At 37.7% G+C, this 21488-nt stretch overlaps 2 protein-coding genes across 3 annotated transcripts in view; both read right to left on the bottom strand.

Moving 5' to 3' along the window:
* Positions 1-264: 264 nt before the first annotated feature.
* On the bottom strand, positions 265-7185 carry LOC113495440. Its single transcript, XM_026874158.1, has 14 exons — positions 6941-7185; positions 6389-6536; positions 5908-5993; positions 5581-5662; positions 5178-5259; positions 4539-4710; positions 3872-4097; positions 3286-3520; positions 2629-2830; positions 2188-2341; positions 1655-1714; positions 1194-1243; positions 865-925; positions 265-374 (listed from the first exon to the last, which is right to left on the bottom strand). Exons 2-14 carry the CDS (start codon positions 6524-6526, stop codon positions 288-290), a joined length of 1635 nt encoding a protein of 544 aa, XP_026729959.1. The 5' UTR covers positions 6527-6536; positions 6941-7185; the 3' UTR covers positions 265-287.
* Positions 7186-11187: 4002 nt separating this feature from the next.
* LOC113494781 (attractin) overlaps positions 11188-21488 on the bottom strand; it is a 34814-nt gene continuing 24513 nt past the window's right edge. For both annotated transcript variants that reach the window (XM_026873246.1, XM_026873247.1), the window contains exons 18-26: positions 21262-21376; positions 20703-20932; positions 19698-19861; positions 19028-19177; positions 18305-18530; positions 17362-17572; positions 16812-16917; positions 16000-16217; positions 11188-15384 (exon numbers count right to left, since the gene is read on the bottom strand). In XM_026873246.1, the coding sequence (XP_026729047.1) occupies positions 16015-16217; positions 16812-16917; positions 17362-17572; positions 18305-18530; positions 19028-19177; positions 19698-19861; positions 20703-20932; positions 21262-21376 (1405 nt within the window). In that variant the 3' untranslated portion in view covers positions 11188-15384; positions 16000-16014. The remainder of the gene's footprint in view (positions 15385-15999; positions 16218-16811; positions 16918-17361; positions 17573-18304; positions 18531-19027; positions 19178-19697; positions 19862-20702; positions 20933-21261; positions 21377-21488) is intronic.

Below are 21488 nucleotides of genomic sequence, written 5' to 3'. Positions count from 1 at the left end.
ACTGGAAATAGACCTCCCAAATTGCATGCCATCTATCTTTGGCTGCTCGCATCCAGCTGTTTTTTTTTATTCTTGCACAAACCTTCTAGTTTTATCACACAGAGTGATATAGATCCCAACTACTGTTCAATTTAAATTGACCGCAGCTAATCAAATTCGGTTTTTCAGCGTGTAAACATCGATAAAAGATATATTCGGTTAGATTAGTTGCATTTTTTAACTTTTTTATGTCGGAGAGACGGATGTAAAATAAAACAACAAAACTATACAATAGTATATATTTTGAATCATGTTGTGTGTTTCCTCCAGTGAACGTTGAAGCCTGTGTCGCGAAATAACTGGTCGATGTCTTCCTTGTCCAAGTTTAACGATGCCTGGTAAACAAAACAAAATATAGAATAGATTATTACAGAATTTTCTTTATTGCACAACACATAAGTACAGGATTGGATACAAATAGTTACATGGTGCCACAAATGTACAAACTTTTCTCACATATAAATCATGTTATCATTGATTAAGAATACCTAACACAGTCTAATTAAAAGAGAATTACAGTAAGCCAGTAATTAAAATTGGTTGTATGATATACTTAATAATAGGCCGTAGCCACAAGGGCTGTGCGACAAGAAAAAATGTAAAACAGCTTATGCGAATATGTATCTACATATATTGCATCATCTTTTGATTGTAGGTAAAGAGTGCCTCAGGCATTAAGCCCGCCATTGCACATTGCTCATGTTTAAGTAAATAAATACATAAAATATCATATAGAAAATGCTGGTCTCAGTCTATTTTTTATTGTGTCTGTGTTATGGTAAATCTATTTTGTATTATTTTAGATCCTCTGCCATCTGTACTTACGATAAATTCTTTTTTTGATTGTTTTCCTGTAGAAGTAAATAGAAGAGCATTTGCGCCTGGCCTGAAACACAAGACAAATAATTTTATAATTTGATTAAAAACGACTTACTCACGCGTATTTATTGTATTCTCAGACAGTTGTTGCTTCAACCTTGTTTATATTCTTTTAATAATATTAAATATTAAACTAATATATTTATAATAAATAAAAATTACATATTACTTTCAAAGCAACGTCGAGAAACGTTCCCCGTATGGCACGTGCTCAGCTAGCAGAATTGCCAGCCTTAAAAATCACCATCTACATAACACATACAACTGTGCCTCACCTTTGTGGTCTAACTCGTGTCTGTTTCCATCTTGGACGTAGTTGTGGTTCCTGATAATAACGATAGACAGTTAACAACACACTCTTTTTATCAAATTTTCCTGCCCCGGAATATAGCACATTTTATCGTATGGTTGATGTACAACCTGGCCTCTGCCTATATCAGCCATAGGCATTCAATATTGTTTTACATAGCCTTGTTTTGCCCCATCAGTGTTTACAATTTCAAGTTTTATTTTGAATCATCAAGATTAGACATTTTAATCTAATATCTAGCGTTCTATCCCACTGCTGGGCAAAGGTCTCCCTCCATATCCTTTTACGATTCCCTTTCTTATGCCATTTGGAGCCAGCCTGCGGTATACGGTTATATCGTCCCACTTTGACCTAACAATTATAATTGTACCTCAAGAGTGATAATTCAATTAATTAATCTATTTTACATTTTCATGATAAACTTACATTATCCGTCGGGTCTTCTCTCATTGTAGGCCGATATATCTCGGCTAGAGTTCGCTCCGGCTGTTGATATAATAAAATTAGATCTCAATAAATATACTTAGTTCAAAAATTTGTCTAAAACATATTTTGGGTAAAGTTATTACAAACATTTCTCCATTAGCAATAACTTTTATACGGGGTATCTATTTGATCTCAAAATCACAAGGAGCATCTCCGACATCTTGGTGCGACTTAGGCTAATTCAAAAAAATAAAAAGTAGCAATAGTGCCTGAAAATATCTACTTGATTTATACATATACCAATGTTTAAACGACCCAAGCTGTTACAGGCGGATTTAAATAAAATGCGGAGAGACAACGCACAATAAGTACGGGACACACAAACTCAACCCACCTTACAAAACCCTTAGCACCTCCGTTCTCATTAACATGTTAATCACTAAACTATGTAGGCTTCATATCTTTGCTATTGGAACAGACGGGATTTTAATGCCAACAGTAACCATGTACCACAGTTACCTTATACAACTTACATTAGTAACATAACCGCGGTTGGCATGTTCGGTGTCCTCACGCACAGTGGGTCTGTATATCTCTGCCATGGTAGGCTCCACTGTTTCCGGTTCCTGACGCGGCGCCGTCAACGGTATCACCTCCTCGAGGTTGTCTGGGTTCTCGTGGTGTTGGCTGAAGGAAGATTGGACTTTCAGATATTTTTCTGGCTATGTTTTGTGCGCAGTGGAATGGAGAATGGATGATGTAAGAAATAATAATAGATGAATATATTCCTGGTGAATGTTGAACGAAATAGAAGTAAATTTTTCTATAGCTTTAACTTTCTTCTTAATGTATTTTTGCCCAACCAGTGTTTTCCACAAATCATTCAACCATGGTCTATCATAAACATATTATCAGACACTTTTGAAAAATCCTGCCTACATCATATATGTTTAGCTAAATAAACCCCCACTCACCGCCACTGCCCATAATTCTGCTTCTTCCTGGTCCGCCAGTCGCTGCGCACGAGTGCATCAAACTGGTTGCTGTCGAAGGTGTTGTGAGCCTCCTTGAAGTTAGCGTTAATGTTCACTTTGTTACGGGTCTTCTGTTCCAACTCCCTATCGAGTTTCTGTATCACTGACTCTTTTATGGTTGACGAGCTGATGGGGAATGGGCCTGTGGGAGAAGAGAAGAGAAATAAAGGTTTATATTATTAAAACAGTTTGGTTAATCATGATGATTATTTTGAGTAGTAAAGGTGGTTGAAAATTGAGTTTTGAGGCTACGGAGAGCGTTTCAGTTAGTTATATATTTTAAAAACAAAAACTATAAGCGGTAAAAGCTACTGGGTTGAACTTGATGAAACTAAATTAAAGCTATTTTACGTTGAATAAGAAAAAGTTCAACAAAATCGGTTCATCTAGGTCGAAGTCCTGATATAACAAAGATAAAAAATAAAAATATACAGACGTATTGAGAACTTTATTTTTGAACTCGGTTGAATATACAGACACAAAAAAGGCGCAGAAATATCGCCCTTACCTAGTTTGCTATACTATGCTTAAGTTACTTTTCCTTCATCATAGGTTACTTGCCCATAAAACTTTTTGCACGATTTTTTCCAAACTCACCTCTAAACATTTTCGTATCCAGTTTCCTGGTCTCCTCAGGGAAATCCCTGGGGGTCGTGGTCTTGGTCCTGACCTTTGGCCTCTGCATCCTGACCTCTGTCCTCTTGAGCCACAGGCTCGGGGTCGGTACGTCCCCTACTTCCACCGTCATCACGTCGGTGTCATCTTCTTCGTCGTCATCATAGTTATCTTCCATTTCTATTTCTTCGGGCTCCGCTGGTACTGGGTGGCGGACCTGATAAGAAAGTATATAGAAATAATACAGTTAGAATTCTGCGTTAATGACGATTATATCTAACGTTTTTTTTTGTCCGGTACAGGCAAATAATACTTTGCTGTTAGTGGTTCTAGTAAGAGATCAGAGGTGTGGATTATTGGGTATGTTAATATACTTAAAAAACCTGCAATTAATGGTTAAGTCAATGTTTAAGTAAGTCATATTTTAGCTAGTCTTAACAATATAAACTCCTTTTTATTCTTAATACTCTGGTAATTTCAATCACAGATTTTTTGGAAGGTTTTAACATGATCTGGCTTCCTTGTTTAGTAAACCTGATACCCTGAATTACTTTAACACAAACATTACCGGCGCACACAACAGCGGGTACGCAGTTCTTGGTCGTCTCGCGGTGTGTATAGGACAGGGTGCCATGGAGCCAGCCACCAGCGTCCTCTGGCCCAGCATGTTCGTATGTGAGAAGTCACAGACCAGGAGTAGGCGGGGGTGGTGGGCGCCATGACGGACGGCCCCACAGCCGACAGCTTGAAGGTTCCACACGGCGAGCTGGCTGAAGTGGCCCCACACTGTGCCTCTGCGAGTTGGGGAAATTGTTTAATAATACTGCATATATTATAGCCCTGTTTGATGCCTACTACGTAATGTGTTGTAGGCTCGAGATCAGCTCAAGATCATTATGAGACACACAAACCCTGGAAGTCTTTGTTTTTTTTTGTTTTTTTTCATTTTATTCATTCATATTTTCAGTGGGAATCATTTAGGAATATACATTTGTTAGAAGTTTGGTTGAAACGAAATGATCCATGTGAATAATATTATAATTTTCTTTTAATTTCACGTCCGATCAAACCCAATTCTAATGAGTACCACAATAGTGTACCTTATGAGCCTTGCTTTAGAGTAGTAATCGTCAAACTCTCACCTCGCCTACCTTCTGACCTAACTACAACCAGCAAGATCAAACAGCACGCACAAATATAAAACCTAGGACCCTAAACTTAGAGCACATTCTTACTTGGCAGTGAGCCTGAACGGCGCAGTCAGTTGTTTCGGCTGCACGCGCCGCCGCTCCCCCCACCACGCGTCTAGCACGCGCCTTATCGCGCGTTGCGCGCTCAGCTCGTCAGACTCGCTGGAGCGACGCCATCTTACCTCTCCTACTGTCTGACCCGCGTAGGGGTAGCGGACTGGAAATTAACAGATGATTATTATTATGACGTAAGTATGCTTTATCTTGATTTTTTCTCGACATAAAATCATGATTAAGAAGACAGATATCTTTAAAGATGATGAAGAAGGGCTAAGGTAGATTGATAAGTTAATTTAATTTTCAACCGAATTTTACGAAACCTACCCACAAACTTCGGACTGGATAAAGCGATTTTGTCGATTATTTTTCATCTAACGTGATATAGACGATACAGCAGTCAATTGGCCGCTAATTTCCATCAAGTTTGGTCGGTTGTATGTCTTTTTTGGTAAAACAATAAAACAATATTATTACCTACTTCCAAACAGATACTTTTATTTTGCCCTCTGGTTCTCTTTGTTTGGTAAACGTTACTAGAGTTGACGCTTTTTTATATTCAGTATTTATCAATTCATATAAATACAGCATGAAATGTAAATAAAAATGTTTAACAATCAAAATTACCTGTTGCTCTACAATCATCGTGAACAAAATGGCATTGGTCTGCCAGCCTCTGCGCTAAGAGGGCCAGCTCTCGATCCCATTCCTGAAATCATCATCAAATTATGTAGCAGCCACACTTCAGGAAGTAACTATAAAACCAGAATCAAGGTAAACAGTAAAGTCAGGGTTTAAGTGATGGGGAAGATCACATTAAATAATGGATCCGAATTTTCTTTTGTCAAATTACAATGGATAGAACATTTACGTGACATCACGATTGTGTAAAATTATACGAAATCGTTATGACACTAGCCATCTCACTAAAGTTTAAAGCAATATATATTGTGTTTGTACATTTTGTTGTGAAAAAAGGGTAAATAATACTAGTCGAATATTTTTCTTGTTTTTGATGTAGTTTACTTACAACTAGCATCATAATTTGTGGTTTAGGTAAATGCACCCCGCCGCGAACTCTCTCGCTTCCCGCTGCTATGCGTTGACGACGTCTAATTACATAAGAAAAATGTTAGGTATTAGTTGGCTAGAGAGCTTACGTATCTAATGCGTTATAGGTTTTTTCCATCTGGCTAATAGGGCATTTAACAGAAAAGTTTAGTCCGTCAGACAGATTCCCAAAAAACATTGGATAGGTATGTCTTGTTTTATCTCGTTAATAAAAATCAAGGGGATACAGTGAAATAAAGTCTCGTGTGACGTCACTTTCTTGCACACTTTTTACATATTTTGGTACCTGTTTAAATAATGTGTGATGAAGTGCTTCAAGTCATTTGTGAATTTAATCTGTGTGTACCGCTCGCACGACGGACCTGGACCAGACTGGAAAAGCCAAGAAATTAACACAAAGAGGAAGTATAAACAGAAGACCAATCGTATTTCGGGTGGTCCAGTAAAACATTTTTATTTATTTACATTAACGAAATGTATATTAAGAACTTGTGGTTAAAAAAAAAATATTTGATTTGAATCATCATACTAGGTATTATAATAACTATAATAAAGTAAACTGTCATTAAATAAAACATTATGTCCCTGTTAAATAATATTCAACTGCCATTATTAGACATAGACGGGGACCGCATTTCAACTGCAATCCAACTGCAAATTGCAGTTCAAGTGAGCGTTTGGTTGCAGTTCTATTGCAGTCGTGTCAACTGTCTGTCTAGAGCCTTACACACTCTACCAAGTTAAGAAAATGAATAAAAGTAGGTTACATCAGGAAACTGGCACGCTATATGCCTGCCCTTCCCCTGGCAGAGTCTCCGGTAGCGCACGGCGCAGTACTGGTGCTCCTCCGGCATGGCCACCACCAGGCTCGCCAGCAACGCGCACACCAACACCCAGCGGCACATGATTTCTTTACTGGGGATGTGTCACATATGTGTGTATAGGTAGGTAGGTTTAAATCAATCAATGATCATCAGAGTACGTCATGTTGTGCATTTGAAGATTCTGTTGTTGCTTGGTTGAATGATTTGAAAAAATATAATACGTGTTTTTCTCCTTTTCTTTGGGATAATTTCGTGTCTCATACTATAAGGCCTTGCCAAAGACTCACTACCAAAATGAACATGTTAGGGCGAAAAAGAATTTGGAAGTTTTTTGATGGGGATCATTTTTAGGATCAGGACTTTTTCATTGTTTAAGATGGACAACGAGGTTTTCTTGCTCAAAATCAAAATAATTGAGATTTAGGATTGAATGTTTTTACGTAGCTCTGTTCACAATACATAATTTCATATAATTTCCTCAAACGCAAAACTTACCATTTACGAAATAAACAACAAAAAACTGCAATAGCACATAATATGTATACAAAAAACGATATAGTATATAACGAAAATATGACAATACTACATTACTTTCGCGTAAAAATATATAAAAATTGTTATTAGCGGTAGGACGGCCGGCTGTTTATAAATCCTACAAAACTGACAGGTGACGTTAGAACATAGCGTGAATATAAAGAGGTTTCTTCTAGAAGTGTGCCAACCTACTTTCTGGTGATAAAGTCGTTGAATTGATGATAGAGCTTAGTTTTCTGGACTACTAAGTTTGCTCCTCTTAAAACAATTAGTCTTAGCATTTATCTATGACGCGGTGGTATGTGTGGTGTTACGAGAGCGGATAAAGTAAGAAATGAGTGTATAAGGGGAAGTTTGAAAGTGCCACCGGTTACAGAGAAACTACGTGGTAACCGGCTGTCATGGTATGGGCATGTTATGCGGAGGAATGAAAATCATGTAGTAAGGAAGGCGTTAAGCATGGATGTGGATGGATATAGGGGAAGAGGACGACCAAAGAAACGATGGATGGATTGTGTGAAAGACGATATGGCTGTAAAGAGTGTTTCTTGTGAGATGACGGCCGATAGGAAGGTATGGAAGAAGATGACATGTTGCGCCGGCCCCAAATAAAATAATTGGGATAAGGGCAGGGGAATGATGATGGCATGCACCCTAGGACGAACCAGATAGAAAAATGAGAAAGAAAGGCTTCCCAGTGTTTGATTCCAAGCTGACATTATGAGAAATGAAAAAATATGGCAAGTTATATTTGGTTAAATTATCTAAAGTTCCTTTTTTTCACCTATGGACAATTTTATTTTTTAATTTTCATAAAATTAATTTCACCGCATCCGCTCCATTTATCACTTTTCTTTTCTCTCAATAACTGCTAGTGTTTTTTTTATCATTACAGCCCACTATACTATAAGTGAGACACTACTCCTGACTATCAATTTCAAAGGGAGCCATTTATATTCCTTCGTATCTCTTAGCAGTCGCTTCTTTGTTGTAACGCACGCATCGTATTTGTCGGAAGTAGGTATATTCTGATCGTTTTGCACTTACTTTACTCACATTTGGCCCCGATTCCCCCAATACTTAGAATAATACAAATAGTGTGAATTCAATCCAATTGCCAGTTTTTCATCAGCCATTGCAGGTAAATAGCAGAATCGGGGCTCTGGATCGAGGGCCAAGTCGAAAAACCTTTTAAGCAAACCATTGTCATGGATTAAACTCTTCGATGGAGGGTCGTTTAAAGAAAAAAAATCGTAGACTTAAGTCTTGGGGAATCTGAGAAGTAATTAAAAATTAAATAAAAGCCACAAATAATAATCGTTACTGTTTTAATAATTTAAATCTTTTTATAAATTGAAATAAACCTAAAAAATATTTGTTAAACACTGTTCTCTTACACTTACATTACTATTTATACAATCCATAAAACTAACTTAAAGCAAATATTATTTTTTTATTTAAATAAAACTAAAATTTCAACAACATTTTTTAGAAAGATTTAAATTTTTAAAACAGATTTCAATTACATTTTCGTTTGTAATTATTAAAACATATTTTTAAGTGAGATTATTTTTATTTTTATATAATTTAAATAAATGCATATTTATATAACAGTAAAAACATAGGGTCCTTATAAAATTAAACTTACGAACAACTGACAGTTGCTTTCTTTACACTGATTTAATGTAAACCGTTACTTCTTAGGCTGAATAAATAACACTTGAATGTTGACCCTGGTGTCTGAAAGGTCGATTAATTATTCTGTTGAGTAAAAGGTCAACTGACATAATTGGTTGACCGTAACACCTAGCTTCGGATCGTACCCCTTAACTCTGATTTTTGAAACCCTATCTTTATTTTAAAGGTAGATTATACTTCCAATAAATACAATGAAAAAACTCAAACCTTAGAGAAGACTTGAATTTGTGACTCCTGGCTATACACGCCAGTCACTTTACCAACTAAGGTAACTGAGGTGGCTGACCAAGAATTTGAATCTCTTCATGCTTCATGCTTCCGGCGTCGTGAAACAATGGCAGGCAATAGATTATTTACTTTTTGTCGGTTTGCAACTATGATTATTTGACCAAACTGATCACAGCGCACACATGAGACTTGATGACTTTTTTTTTTGTGTTATATAGCCTTTCAGAAACCATGCATTTATGAGAGCATATATTCTACGCTTTCACAACTAAACCAATTTTACCTGATCTGTTAGTTGGTCTGACGTCAGAAACAAGCAACCAATCACAGCATCTGACTTTAATATTGATATTCGGACTATTTTTAATGTTTCAACCTTTCAGAAATCAAGGTCAACTTTGTAGGACTTTTTTGTCATTTACAAACAAATGTTAGTCTAATAACATCATATTAAGTTCAAGCAAGTGCCATTTAATACTTCATCTTTCTTTTACTCAAAACAAGAAGCCGGCAGTTACGAATTTATTAATTACATCACTGCGTTTTGATGTGACAAATAGAATAAATCTGATTTTGTATTGCATGCAGAAGATTATAAGGGTCAATTTACAGTGACGCTTTTTTTCTTGAAGGAATATATATATTACGCAGCGGAGATAAGGTTGAATTTGCGATGTAACGCGTTAGATTGGTGGTACGATGTGTTTCGCTAAATATATACTGTCAAAGCGCATAATAACGGTAGCCTAAAAAGCAAACTCAACCTTAACTCAACGTAGTAAAGTACATATTTGAGTTCAAAAAACCGACAGGCTTTTAATGGTACAGATTTTACGCCATTGTTTCTAAAGCAGAATCAATTCTATTATTCTTTTATAGGGTAACCAAAAAACATTAATAAAGCTTCAGTAATAATACACACCCTATAGCGTGATCTAATCTATTTGCCACACCCTGTATACTGTATAAATAATTTTCTACAATAACATAATTATGTAAATTTTATTGTCTATTTTGTTGTTTACAAATAAATGACTGAATATTGAAACACCACTTAAGCCTTCAAGTCTCATATTGTGTGTCACTTCGAGGTGTAAATTAGACGGATAGGCGTGAATTGAAACTTTAAGAAGCGTTTCAATATTCAAAGGAAAGGCGTTTAAAGTAATAATTATAATAAAGGTTGAGTTTAAAATGAATTCACTTCAGAATATTCGAATGTTTAAAGAAATTAATTTCGTATAAATAGCGAAAAAAGTTACTATGGCAAGTTTAGATTTTTGTGCTAATTTAGCATTACAGTATATATAAATATTTTTCTATTGCTTTTTTCTGTTATCAGGAATTTTAATAATGATTTTATTGAATAAACTTGTATTTTTTTTGCCAACTGTACAATCACAAGCAATCTTCAGATTAAAATCAATTAAATCGAATATTACAGAAGTGATATAATAAAGTTATTTAATTAAACTAATTACAAAACACAGGACAAATTATAGAGAGCGCTTTTACTGACAAAGTCGTTCTACGAAATGAAACGAAATAAGCATTTCAATTAAGAAACTAAGATTAATTACAAATGTAGATGACATCAAATTAGTAAAAACACAATTTTACGTCTTATTATTATTATCAAATATAGTATTTCATTTTAAACCCAACCCAGATTGAACGCAAATAGGTATCTTTAATTTCAGGCATATTTCAGGAGCCGTTTAATATTGACTTTATAATTTAATTGAGTAAAAGAGAGCGCTCTTTCAAAATAACTTCGTCTCTTTCTTACGATAGAACTAGAATGTTTTTCAATGCTCATCACAAATTATACAGGTTGTTTTATTGTCAGCGTTCTTCAACTAGACCGAGCGCAGGTAGGCGTTGTTTACCAAAACTTACAGGGTGATGTTTTTTTATCAAGTAGACAGACGGTCGATGGAGTGGAGACCACGTTTAGGCAAAAGTAGTGTAGGACGCCCTGCCGCGCGATGGACAGATGATTTGAAGAAGGTGGCTGGCAGCGGATGGATGCGGGCTGCCCAAGACCGGGATGGTTGGCGCTCTTTGGGGAAGGCCTACGTTCAGCAGTGGACGGCGATATAGGCTGAGATGATGATGATGATGATGAGACAGTATTTGAGTTGACTTTACAGGGAGTTCTTTAAAAAAAAATGCACCATCTTTGTCTCAATTAAAAACGTGAAATATTATAAGGCTCCTGTTCAATGTAAATAAAAGCATCAAGCGACAAACAGATTACGTAATAAAAAAGTAAAAAATGATAATTATTCTTATTATTGACGTGACGATGCTTTTTACAAATACGCAATGTTATTAAATACTAAATAAGGCATAAAATATTGATAATTTCTAAAACGATTTTTTTTTATTAAGAACGCGTACAAAGTTAGCTGGTAATTAATTAATTAGATTAAATACTTTACGTTTATAGCTATTTATACAAACATGTTTGTGTGGGTGGGTCTAAGTGGTATACAGGGTGTTTCGGAAACGTTCAGACATGCAAATATCGTTTCTGTTCATCGAAATGAAAGAATATCTGTAAGCAAAAGACTTTGCCGAAAAAATAGTCTGATACCAATTTTGATCAGGTAATGACAAGTTTGTGTGGTAACCTCATTTTAATACTTTAAAGAAACATTCATTCTTATGCACAGAAGCGTTATAACTTATGACTGGACATTTCTGAAACACCTTTGTATGTTACGCATACATTTCATATTAAGTTGGTATCGTGCATGTAGTATGGTTTACAATGCAATCAAATCAGACTGTTTCGTATTATAAGTATTGCTGTTGTTAATTCTTTTAAGATAAGATGATTTACAAGAATTTCCTTTTTTACGAGCGTGTTGTGAAAACTAACTAGGCATAAAAAAAAACTATTTCATACAAATTGAAAAATAAATATAATACCTTATTAAATACTATAGTCCAATCTTAGACCCCCCACATCAATCACCAACTAAATGCGTTCACACAAAACAAAAAAAAACTCTATTTTACATCATTTACATTTCAGTCATAAGAAAAATATGATTATCGGAGTCTTATCGAAGCGGCACTATGTACAGCTAATTATTATATGTAATAGTGACTTTACGTACATAAAGATAATATTTATTATTATTATTTTCTAATTCGAAGGTTTAACTTATAAAAAAGGATAAATTACAATTTTATCGCTGGCTTTTGTAATAGGAGAAGAGTAGCTCTAGGTAATGAAGAAAGCTCTTTGACTATTTGAAGAAAACAGTTGAAAATAAATAACGTGAAGTATGTAAACCCAAATAATTTTAATTTTCAGACAGAGGGTCATAGGGTAATGGACATAGGGTCAAATATAAAGTCATAGTTTAGAAGCAAAGAAACTTAGAGAAATAAGAAAGAAATATTTTTAACTACACCAAAGAAATTACTAATAGTTGTTTAAACAATGTTAAAGTAAGAAAGAACATACAATAAAACAAACATTAAATAAGATGACATAGATACAAGGTTTCAGATTTTAATCTAGTGTTCGCCTAGCATTTAAAAGAAGGAATGACTTTCTAAATAAATATATAAGTTAAACCTTCAAACAAACTTATTATTGTGATGATACGCATATATTACATCGTTGTCCGCTTACATTCAACTCAATACAAAAACCTTTAAATCATAAACTTACACGAATTTATAATTAATGTGAAAACAAATTGTCTTTTATTACCATCTTGCAAGCATATCAATTGCTAGCTAATAAATCACTAATTTCATCGACAAAATAAATATCAGTTATTAATTTAATTATACAAATCGATTATCGATTAAACCGATCAGTCAACTATTTTATCGAGACATCACTATAGGACTTCACTCGGTCGTGCTGGTGTGGTTTGCTGACGTTTGTGTGTTTTTTTAGGTATCATTTATTACATACGGCCGTCATCGAAATATAACTAGCAAAGTTTCCAAATCCAAGAAATGTTGGCTTATTTGTTATTACGGTAGAAAAAGGAATGACAATTCTTTTTCCAGTGTCCGTCTTGTAGTTTATTGTAAAATAATGGATACGTATTTTTAATTTGTCGGGCTGATGGACCAAATTACAGTGAATGAAACTTACGCGTGACGTCACGATTGAGTATAAATTTTACCATATCGTTAAGTCACTAGCCCCCTCCCCTTAAACTTTAAAACACTGTCAATTTTAGTTTTTCTGATAAAGGAAAAATATTTGTCTAATACGTTTCAATTATCTAACTGAGGGACTAATTCGATTTTTTTCTTTTTACACCCAGGCATCCCTATTTAGTAGCAAGTAGCAATGGATAGTCAATTGATATACGTATAATTATTCCAATCAGGCCTATGTTCTAAGTACGGGGTGTGTTGCAGTCTCGGCCTTAGTACGAGACAAATATTTATGTAACATAATTGCCTATTTAAGTTTGGGTGTTATTTTCATAAAAACCTTTTTTAATTGGTTTATCCACTCAGCTTGATTGCAGGATTTGACAGTTTCTTTAGACTACAAAAAAAGTAAGGAAACTGAAATCGTTTGCAATTTAGAAGCAAAATTTCCGGTTCGGGAGGCTTTTAATAAAATCGTGACGAGATTACTGAATGTCATCGATATGCGTCTGTAGCGAATTACGACTATATAAATTGTCTCAAAGCACCATAAGAACCGCATGACACCATATAACATACAAACACATTCCAATTTTACCATAAATGAAGAAATAATCAAATGTAACATTTCAGTCAACATTTTTTTTAGGCAAAAAAAAACAATATTTATTAGAATAAATAATTAATCAAAAAGCTGCCTTTATTACTTTTGGACACAACTCATACACAATTGCATTCGTCATAATTTTCAAACATTTGAATAAAATTCATTTTCTTTCCTCACCATTTTCCATTCATTCCAAAAAGACCAGTAAACCACACCAGTTTTCAACATTCTTAAAACAAATAACTACTTAATTCTAAATTCAAATGCAATGACCTCTAACGGAACAGTCCAAACTTTTTAAAGCAATGATTTGGAGCACGTGCAAAAGGTACGAAATTTTTTGACATTCAATTGTCATTTCAGTTTTGAATTTTTAGAATATTACAAGTTAAAAGAGGATTTAGTTTTAGATGTTCAAAATTAGGCTGTTGTAGTAATTTCAAAGGTTTTTTGTATTTTTATAAGAGTCGTTTAAAAAACTGGGGGGGGGGGAGGCACTTTTCCAGCATTTTGCATGGGATTTGTCATCAAATTTAAAACTAAATTTGGTTATATCATTAACAAACAGAAAGTACTATTCTATTACAAGGAAAAAACGTCGGGCTTCCCATACAAATTTTGATCAGCTTTAGATTTCATGTGGGATCTTTGTTCTGCCAGGCTGATCCTGAATTTTACTATTTCACCAAAATACATGCATAGATCATCCATATCGGTCCAGCCGTTTAGGAGTAGTCCAGTGACATTTTATAAAGATAGATGTTTTTTCGAGTTATTTCGAGATATATTAAAAGTATTATTTTCTCGCATTAGGTCGCAGCATTATGCTGAGCGAGGGCCGTATTGCGAGATTGTTACGCATACTACCCCCTCATGTTTGATTTTTATATACATATATATTTTTCTTTTTCGTTATATATTATCTTTATGTTATATTAGTATGTTGTGTTATGTATGCGTTTAAGTTCGCAATAAAACACTTTTTCTTTCTTTCTAAGTTTGGTTAGTCGTAACTTTTGCACATATCCAAACCAATATTTGTTATTATATTCAATGTTATCGCGGCACTAGCTTCCTAATGTGCTGACCTTTCAAATGTGATACAAATTAGAGTATTTTGGCAACTTTATATATGGAAGTGAGAGGTTCTTATAACTAATGTTTTTATTATTATTTTTTACAAAATTAATCTTTGAAGTTGAAACGTTTTTTAGCGATAATTATTGCGAACAAAAAAGGACATATAATGATTCTTCCTTAATGAGTTCTTTTTTCCGTCTAGTTTTAAATATCAATTTACATGTACAACATAACAGTATACACCAAATCTTTAGGCATTCAAAATAAAAGTATTAAATCTCAAATGTCTTGACATTACGCCATACAGAGTTTTGATCACAACTTTGATTTTTTTGTTTATTTACGACAGTAAGCATATTTCTCCTTCAAGATATACCAACCAAAGTTATACCAATTACCACGACAGCTCACTTAAGTTAACCTGAACTATAGGAACAAAACTACAGATAATAAAATATTTCTCTAGTTCCACAGATAATATATCGGCATAAAAACGCATCAACATCCATCGTCATCGACCAACAAGGCATTAAGTCAATACAAACACAATAACTGAGTATTATTTATAAAATGTTACACTTTGAGCAATGCACTACGTAGTGTCCTATGTACAAAGTTCAATACATACAATGTCTATATACATCGGTGTCCGAATCTGGAACAAGAGAAGATACTTAATTAAATACAGGGTTATATACACAAAAAAATCAAATAATGTGTTTATTTCTGGGAATAGAACTAGAAACTATCTGCAGATACGATAAAAGTAAAATTATTTGTACCATTTTGCAACAGTTAAAACGACTTCACTCGAGTTTTTATTAGATTTCAAGAGTATATTTCTTAATAAATATATCTACGTGAGAGTCTGTTTATCATAAAATGAAATTATTTTGTTTCCAATTTTTTTGTTAAACAAAATTGTATTCCACATTAAGGAATGTTATCTTTTTTTATCACAAAGTCCTTCTCTATTATTATTTTTCGCACAAGCAAACGACATGCATCTTGCATTTGAGGATTACACAAATACTATACCTTCGCGGGGATCGAAGTTGCGTCTTTACACGTACAGTGAATTTGGCATGATGATCACATGGGGATTGGTTTAGTTAGACTTAAAGCTGTCTGCAACTGGTGTTATTTAGAACTTTTTTTATTTAAATTGAAAATGTTGGTTTTCGTTAGACTTACAGCTGTCTGCAATTGGTATTAACATAGCAACTGTTTTATTTAGAACTTATGTTACAAATATAAAGTATAGTATTACACTCGCGTCCCCCGGTCAGTGATGGCGCGGGCGCTTGGCGGCGGCGGGCGGGTGCGGCGCGTGGTGGCCCAGCGTGACGAGCGCGGAGGCCACGGCCAGCCCGCCCAGCGGCGGCGCGCGCCCCGTGCCGCCCGTGGGCAGCCGCACCAGCAGCGACAGCACGGCCGCGCGCCCGCCCACGCACGGCTCCAGCGCCACCGGCGCCGGGACACCCGACCCTACACCACAAACACATCATCTTGCAACTAAACTCAAATCTACATTCTTTTTCAGTAGCAACTGTTTCAAACCAGGCGTAGTTCGATACTTGCGGCCTGATAATTATGCGAGCAGAACCCAACATCAAATTTCCACGTTCGTACATAACACCAAATGGAACATCTGCAGATGCCTCCAAACATATAAATGTCAGAAATATTCTTGCTACAAACACGTTCTCAATAAATATAATCACATTTACTAACATTGTATTTTCAATTGGAATAGGATTGTAATCATATCAACTCAAGCCTAGATAGGGGTAATTTTATAGTTTAATACATATTTTTCAATTATCCCGCAAATATAAATTAATCAAGAATTTTAAGAATTCATTATACACAAAACTTAAGAACTATTAGTCTTTCATTATTATATAGAAAACGACAAAAATACTTAAATGTTACTACACCCATTCATCGTCCCTATTGCAATACACCCTTATTCCTAAAAACATTAACGCACATAATCCATCCCCATCATCAATATCAAATCCACCTTTATTCCAACCACTATAAGGTCGTTATTCCAATAACTAATGTTTCACTACATACCCGCCCCTCCCCTCTCCAGTTCGACGCAGACTTGGCTGAACGGCCGAGACGCCATCTGTTCCATCTCGACGAACAACCGCTGTCGTCTTCTGTACATGTCGTATTTCTGAAAAATATACTTTGGTTTAATGGTGATAAGGTACATTTCAGCTTGTTGAAAGTATGTGGGTTTTTGTATGAAACAGCCAAATTTTTTTTTGTATTATTTTTCAATGAGTAGCAAGTCATGATGTATATTTAATTGTTTAAAACTAATCAATGATGATTGTTTTTTGAAACGTGTATAAAAAAAAGATACTTTTGGCAATATATGTCAGTAAATTATTACCACTAACAACTTTGATCAAATAACCTCTGAATAGAGATGCTCTTGCGTACAACTCCATCACTGACAAAAAAACACACACAGAAAAAGAAAATTTTTGTTTTTAACATCAAATATACTTTTTACTCTACCATCAACCGGTTACCTTTAGTTATTAATATTATTATATTCTTCATCGATCAATACATTTTCCCCCCAATATCTACAAGAAAACTAAAAACAAACCTGCTTAATCTTCCACAGAGCAGCAGCTACCAGCAACAGCAATAGAAAACACGACGAGAATGTTATGAAAAACTGTTGTAAATTCAGTTTAGGGTACTGTGAGAAGGAGATCTGTATCCACAATGGCGGCCGGAAGTCGTACACGTACACGAAGAACGTGGTCAACGTCACGTTGTCTTCAACGCCGAACGCGTGCTCGGATTTTGGAAACCTGGTGAAGAATATACTGAGTTATTAAGCTGATTAACCAGATTGAAAAAAACGACGCTCACACTCAGAAATTTAATCCTTGTGTCGCAGGGGGCTTCACAAACATTCAAGTCACATGCACAAAGACACCCAGACTCAGAACAAACATTTGTGGATCATACAATTGCTTGTTCTATGAGGGTATCGAACCCGCGATACAGTGTGTTTGGCGTGGTGACCTCAACCACTCGGCTATGCGTGCAGTCATAGTTTAATGTTCCAGTAGGTATACAGACTACTTTGATACTGTTTTGAGTGGCCTGTTAATCTAGTTGATAGTGGCTCGGACTAATAAAGCGAAATAACTATATGATGCACCGGTTTACTCACGCGTATTTATCGAGAGTGTCCGACTAGTTTCGGACCCAACCGGAGTCCTTAATCATGAGCTGACGCGGCGGGCGAGCGAGTCAAAAGTACGCGTCACGCGTATTAATCAATTAATCCCGATAAATATGCGTGAGTAAATCATTTAATTATGAATAATTTTACATTTCACTATAAAATAACATACCGTGTGTACATAAATTGGATACCAAAAGTCGATTTTTAGTACGATTCTCAACTAGGACAAATGTATGTGCAATGAGCAAAATACTGTGTCTGGTCGTAATTTCCTCCCCCGATGGTGTCGTTTCTACCAAGAAGAAAATCGGAACGAAATGCTTACAAATATAAAACAGTATCCACTTACTTAAACCTAAAACTCGTACAATTAACATCACTGAAGAGCGTCCTCTCAGCCGGATCTGACCGCGTCCGCACGGTGAGGTTCATGCGCGCATGTGCGGAGCATGTTATACTGAAGTCCGCGTCCACATCCGGTTTGACCGGCGCGTTCCGGAAGTTGATGGCCGAGAGGTGTCGGTCCTCCTTCTTGGATAGGTTGAATGTGAATTGGTAGTCTACTGCTAAATCATCTGTAGGAGAAATGGTGGGGCGATTTATTGATATGTTGACTTATTACTATATACCTTATGATCATGAGGATAAGGTCCTGTTTTAATTGCCTAGACGTTATTCATCACTTTAGAAGTTTTAGTTTAAAATTAGTTAGATATATCTGAACGTGATAACTGTGATCAGTTGTCGGTCATGGGTCAACCAATCCTAAACGTTATACACTTCACATAAAACTTCAAATCATTATCGAAATTTTCAGTCATTTTTATATTAAAACTAGCGCTCTGCGACTCCCTCCGCTATTATTGGAAAATAACCTCACGAGAACAGAAAATCGGTATAAAAACTATCCAACGTTTAATTCCAGGTTATAAACTATCCGCATACCAACTTCCATCCAAATGTATTCAGTATTTTTTACGAGAATGAATAACAAGCATCCATACTTATAAAACTTACTCCTTTTAAAATAATAGTAGAACATTTTATATATACTTTATATATACAAACTTACAATAGCACGCCCCCTTGTTATATATATCGGCGTGATAATGATTCGTGTTGTCGCACTTGTCGCATCGGTCGCCCGCCAGCCCCTTGGTACTGCAGTAACAGCGGCCAGTGTCCGGCGCGCAGGCCACGGCTTGAGCGTTGCATTCACAGGCTGGAAAATAGGCAAGAGTTAGGCAAAAGGTAGATGAAAATCAAATTGGAGAGCAGTCTGATTTGATAGAGGTATAGGTTATAGAAACTGCGCAATAACAGAGTGGGAAGATATTAAAGTAAATAGGGTGCTATTTACTTTAAAATCTTCCCACTCTCTTTTATGCTAGAGTATAAATGGTTGAAAAACTGCACTTTAGAAGATTGCCAATGACTTATGTTAAAACTTTGACGGTAAGAACAGCTTATAACTTTTAAAACCGCTCAACTGATTTTATCAAATACGTCTAATAGCACAATTCACCTTGAATGCAAAACAAACTAGATTGAGATCGCTCAATCCATTCGGGAACTATAATGCCAATGACTTTTTGCGAGGGGGGCACAAAAAACGATTTTTTAGCGACTATGCCAAACAAAAACGTGTTGGAGGAATACAGGGAATCTGAGGTCATAAAACAATATAGGTAGCACAAAGATACAATTCGTTAGCGTTGACTCGTTAAGTCACGTTGACTCACGTTGGCACTGCCCCCCGTTGAGCGGGTTCCCCCAGTGGCCGGGCGCGCACACGTCGCAGTGCTCGCCCACGGTCCGCGCCGCGCACGGCTGCATGCAGCGCGCCTCGCTGTCGCACACCGAGTGCCCGTTGCACTGGCACAGCGGGCACGCTGTGAAGTGCCATCTGGAATGCACGAGATAGTTATGAAGACTTTTTTGTAGCAATTGCAGTTCATGCAGTGCGGGGTTGATGTGTGTGTCGATGAAAAATAATGACCGAAGTCACTGACCGACCGTTCAAAACTTTCCATTGCACGGACCAGCCGGCACACGGACCAGGCGGGCTCGCTGCGGCAGGCGGCACACGACCGTGTATGTAGGTATGTCTGGCACTGACCTATGCTGCGCACAGACTCTGGGCGCGTGCGGCCTCCTGGCGCCCCCCGGCAGGCACTGTCCGCGGCCCCCGCCGGCGCCGTCGTCGCACCAGCCGCAGGCGGGCTCGCTGCGGCAGGCGGCACACGACCGTGTATGTAGGTATGTCTGGCACTGACCTATGCTGCGCACAGACTCTGGGCGCGTGCGGCCTCCTGGCGCCCCCCGGCAGGCACTGTCCGCGGCCCCCGCCGGCGCCGTCGTCGCACCAGCCGCAGGCGGGCTCGCTGCGGCAGGCGGCACACGACCGTGTATGTAGGTATGTCTGGCACTGACCTATGCTGCGCACAGACTCTGGGCGCGTGCGGCCTCCTGGCGCCCCCCGGCAGGCACTGTCCGCGGCCCCCGCCGGCGCCGTCGTCGCACCAGCCGCAGGCGGGCTCGCTGCGGCAGGCGGCACACGACCGTGTATGTAGGTATGTCTGGCACTGACCTATGCTGCGCACAGACTCTGGGCGCGTGCGGCCTCCTGGCGCCCCCCGGCAGGCACTGTCCGCGGCCCCCGCCGGCGCCGTCGTCGCACCAGCCGCAGGCGGGCTCGCTGCGGCAGGCGGCACACGACCGTGTATGTAGGTATGTCTGGCACTGACCTATGCTGCGCACAGACTCTGGGCGCGTGCGGCCTCCTGGCGCCCCCCGGCAGGCACTGTCCGCGGCCCCCGCCGGCGCCGTCGTCGCACCAGCCGCAGGCGGGCTCGCTGCGGCAGGCGGCACACGACACGTGCGCGCCGCAGCCCCGCGCCGCGCCGCACATGCCGCCGCCGCCCATCGTGGACCACGCGCGGCACCCACCCAGCGGGAACGATGCGCCGTACGCGTTCTGACAAAGTTTTAAGACAATACAGAGGTCATTGACCGAGAGTTCAAATTCTTCCCTTGCGCCAGGGTCAATGACCGAGAGTTCAAATACTTCCATTGCACCGGTGTCAATTACCGAGGGTTCAAATTCTTCCATTGTACCAGGGTCAATGACCGAGAGTTCAAATACTTCCATTACACCGGTATCAATAACCGAGAGTTCAAATTCTTCCATTGCATCGGTGTCAATGACCGAGAGTTCAAATCTATTCATTGCACTTATCGTCAGTCAAAATCTTCCCAGTCATTATTCATTATACTAGTCATGTCGGATATATACACATTACACACCTTGTCGACACACCGACCAGCAGATGCACACCAGATACACTCTTCAGCAGTACAGTTAGCGCACGTTTGAAACGTAGAACAAGGCGCGCTGCACGGACCCGCCGCCGCCACGCTCCTGACACACAATAAACACCATTACATGACGAAAATAGACTTTGGAAACATAGGTGTTAAAGTGCATAATTGAATCAAGAAAATGGTTTTCATGCTGTTAAACAATAATGAAC

Source organism: Trichoplusia ni, chromosome 6 (genome assembly GCF_003590095.1).
Source record: "Trichoplusia ni isolate ovarian cell line Hi5 chromosome 6, tn1, whole genome shotgun sequence".
In the NCBI taxonomy this organism is placed as follows: Eukaryota; Metazoa; Arthropoda; class Insecta; order Lepidoptera; family Noctuidae; genus Trichoplusia; species Trichoplusia ni.
This window is presented reverse-complemented; position numbering and strand designations above follow the sequence as displayed.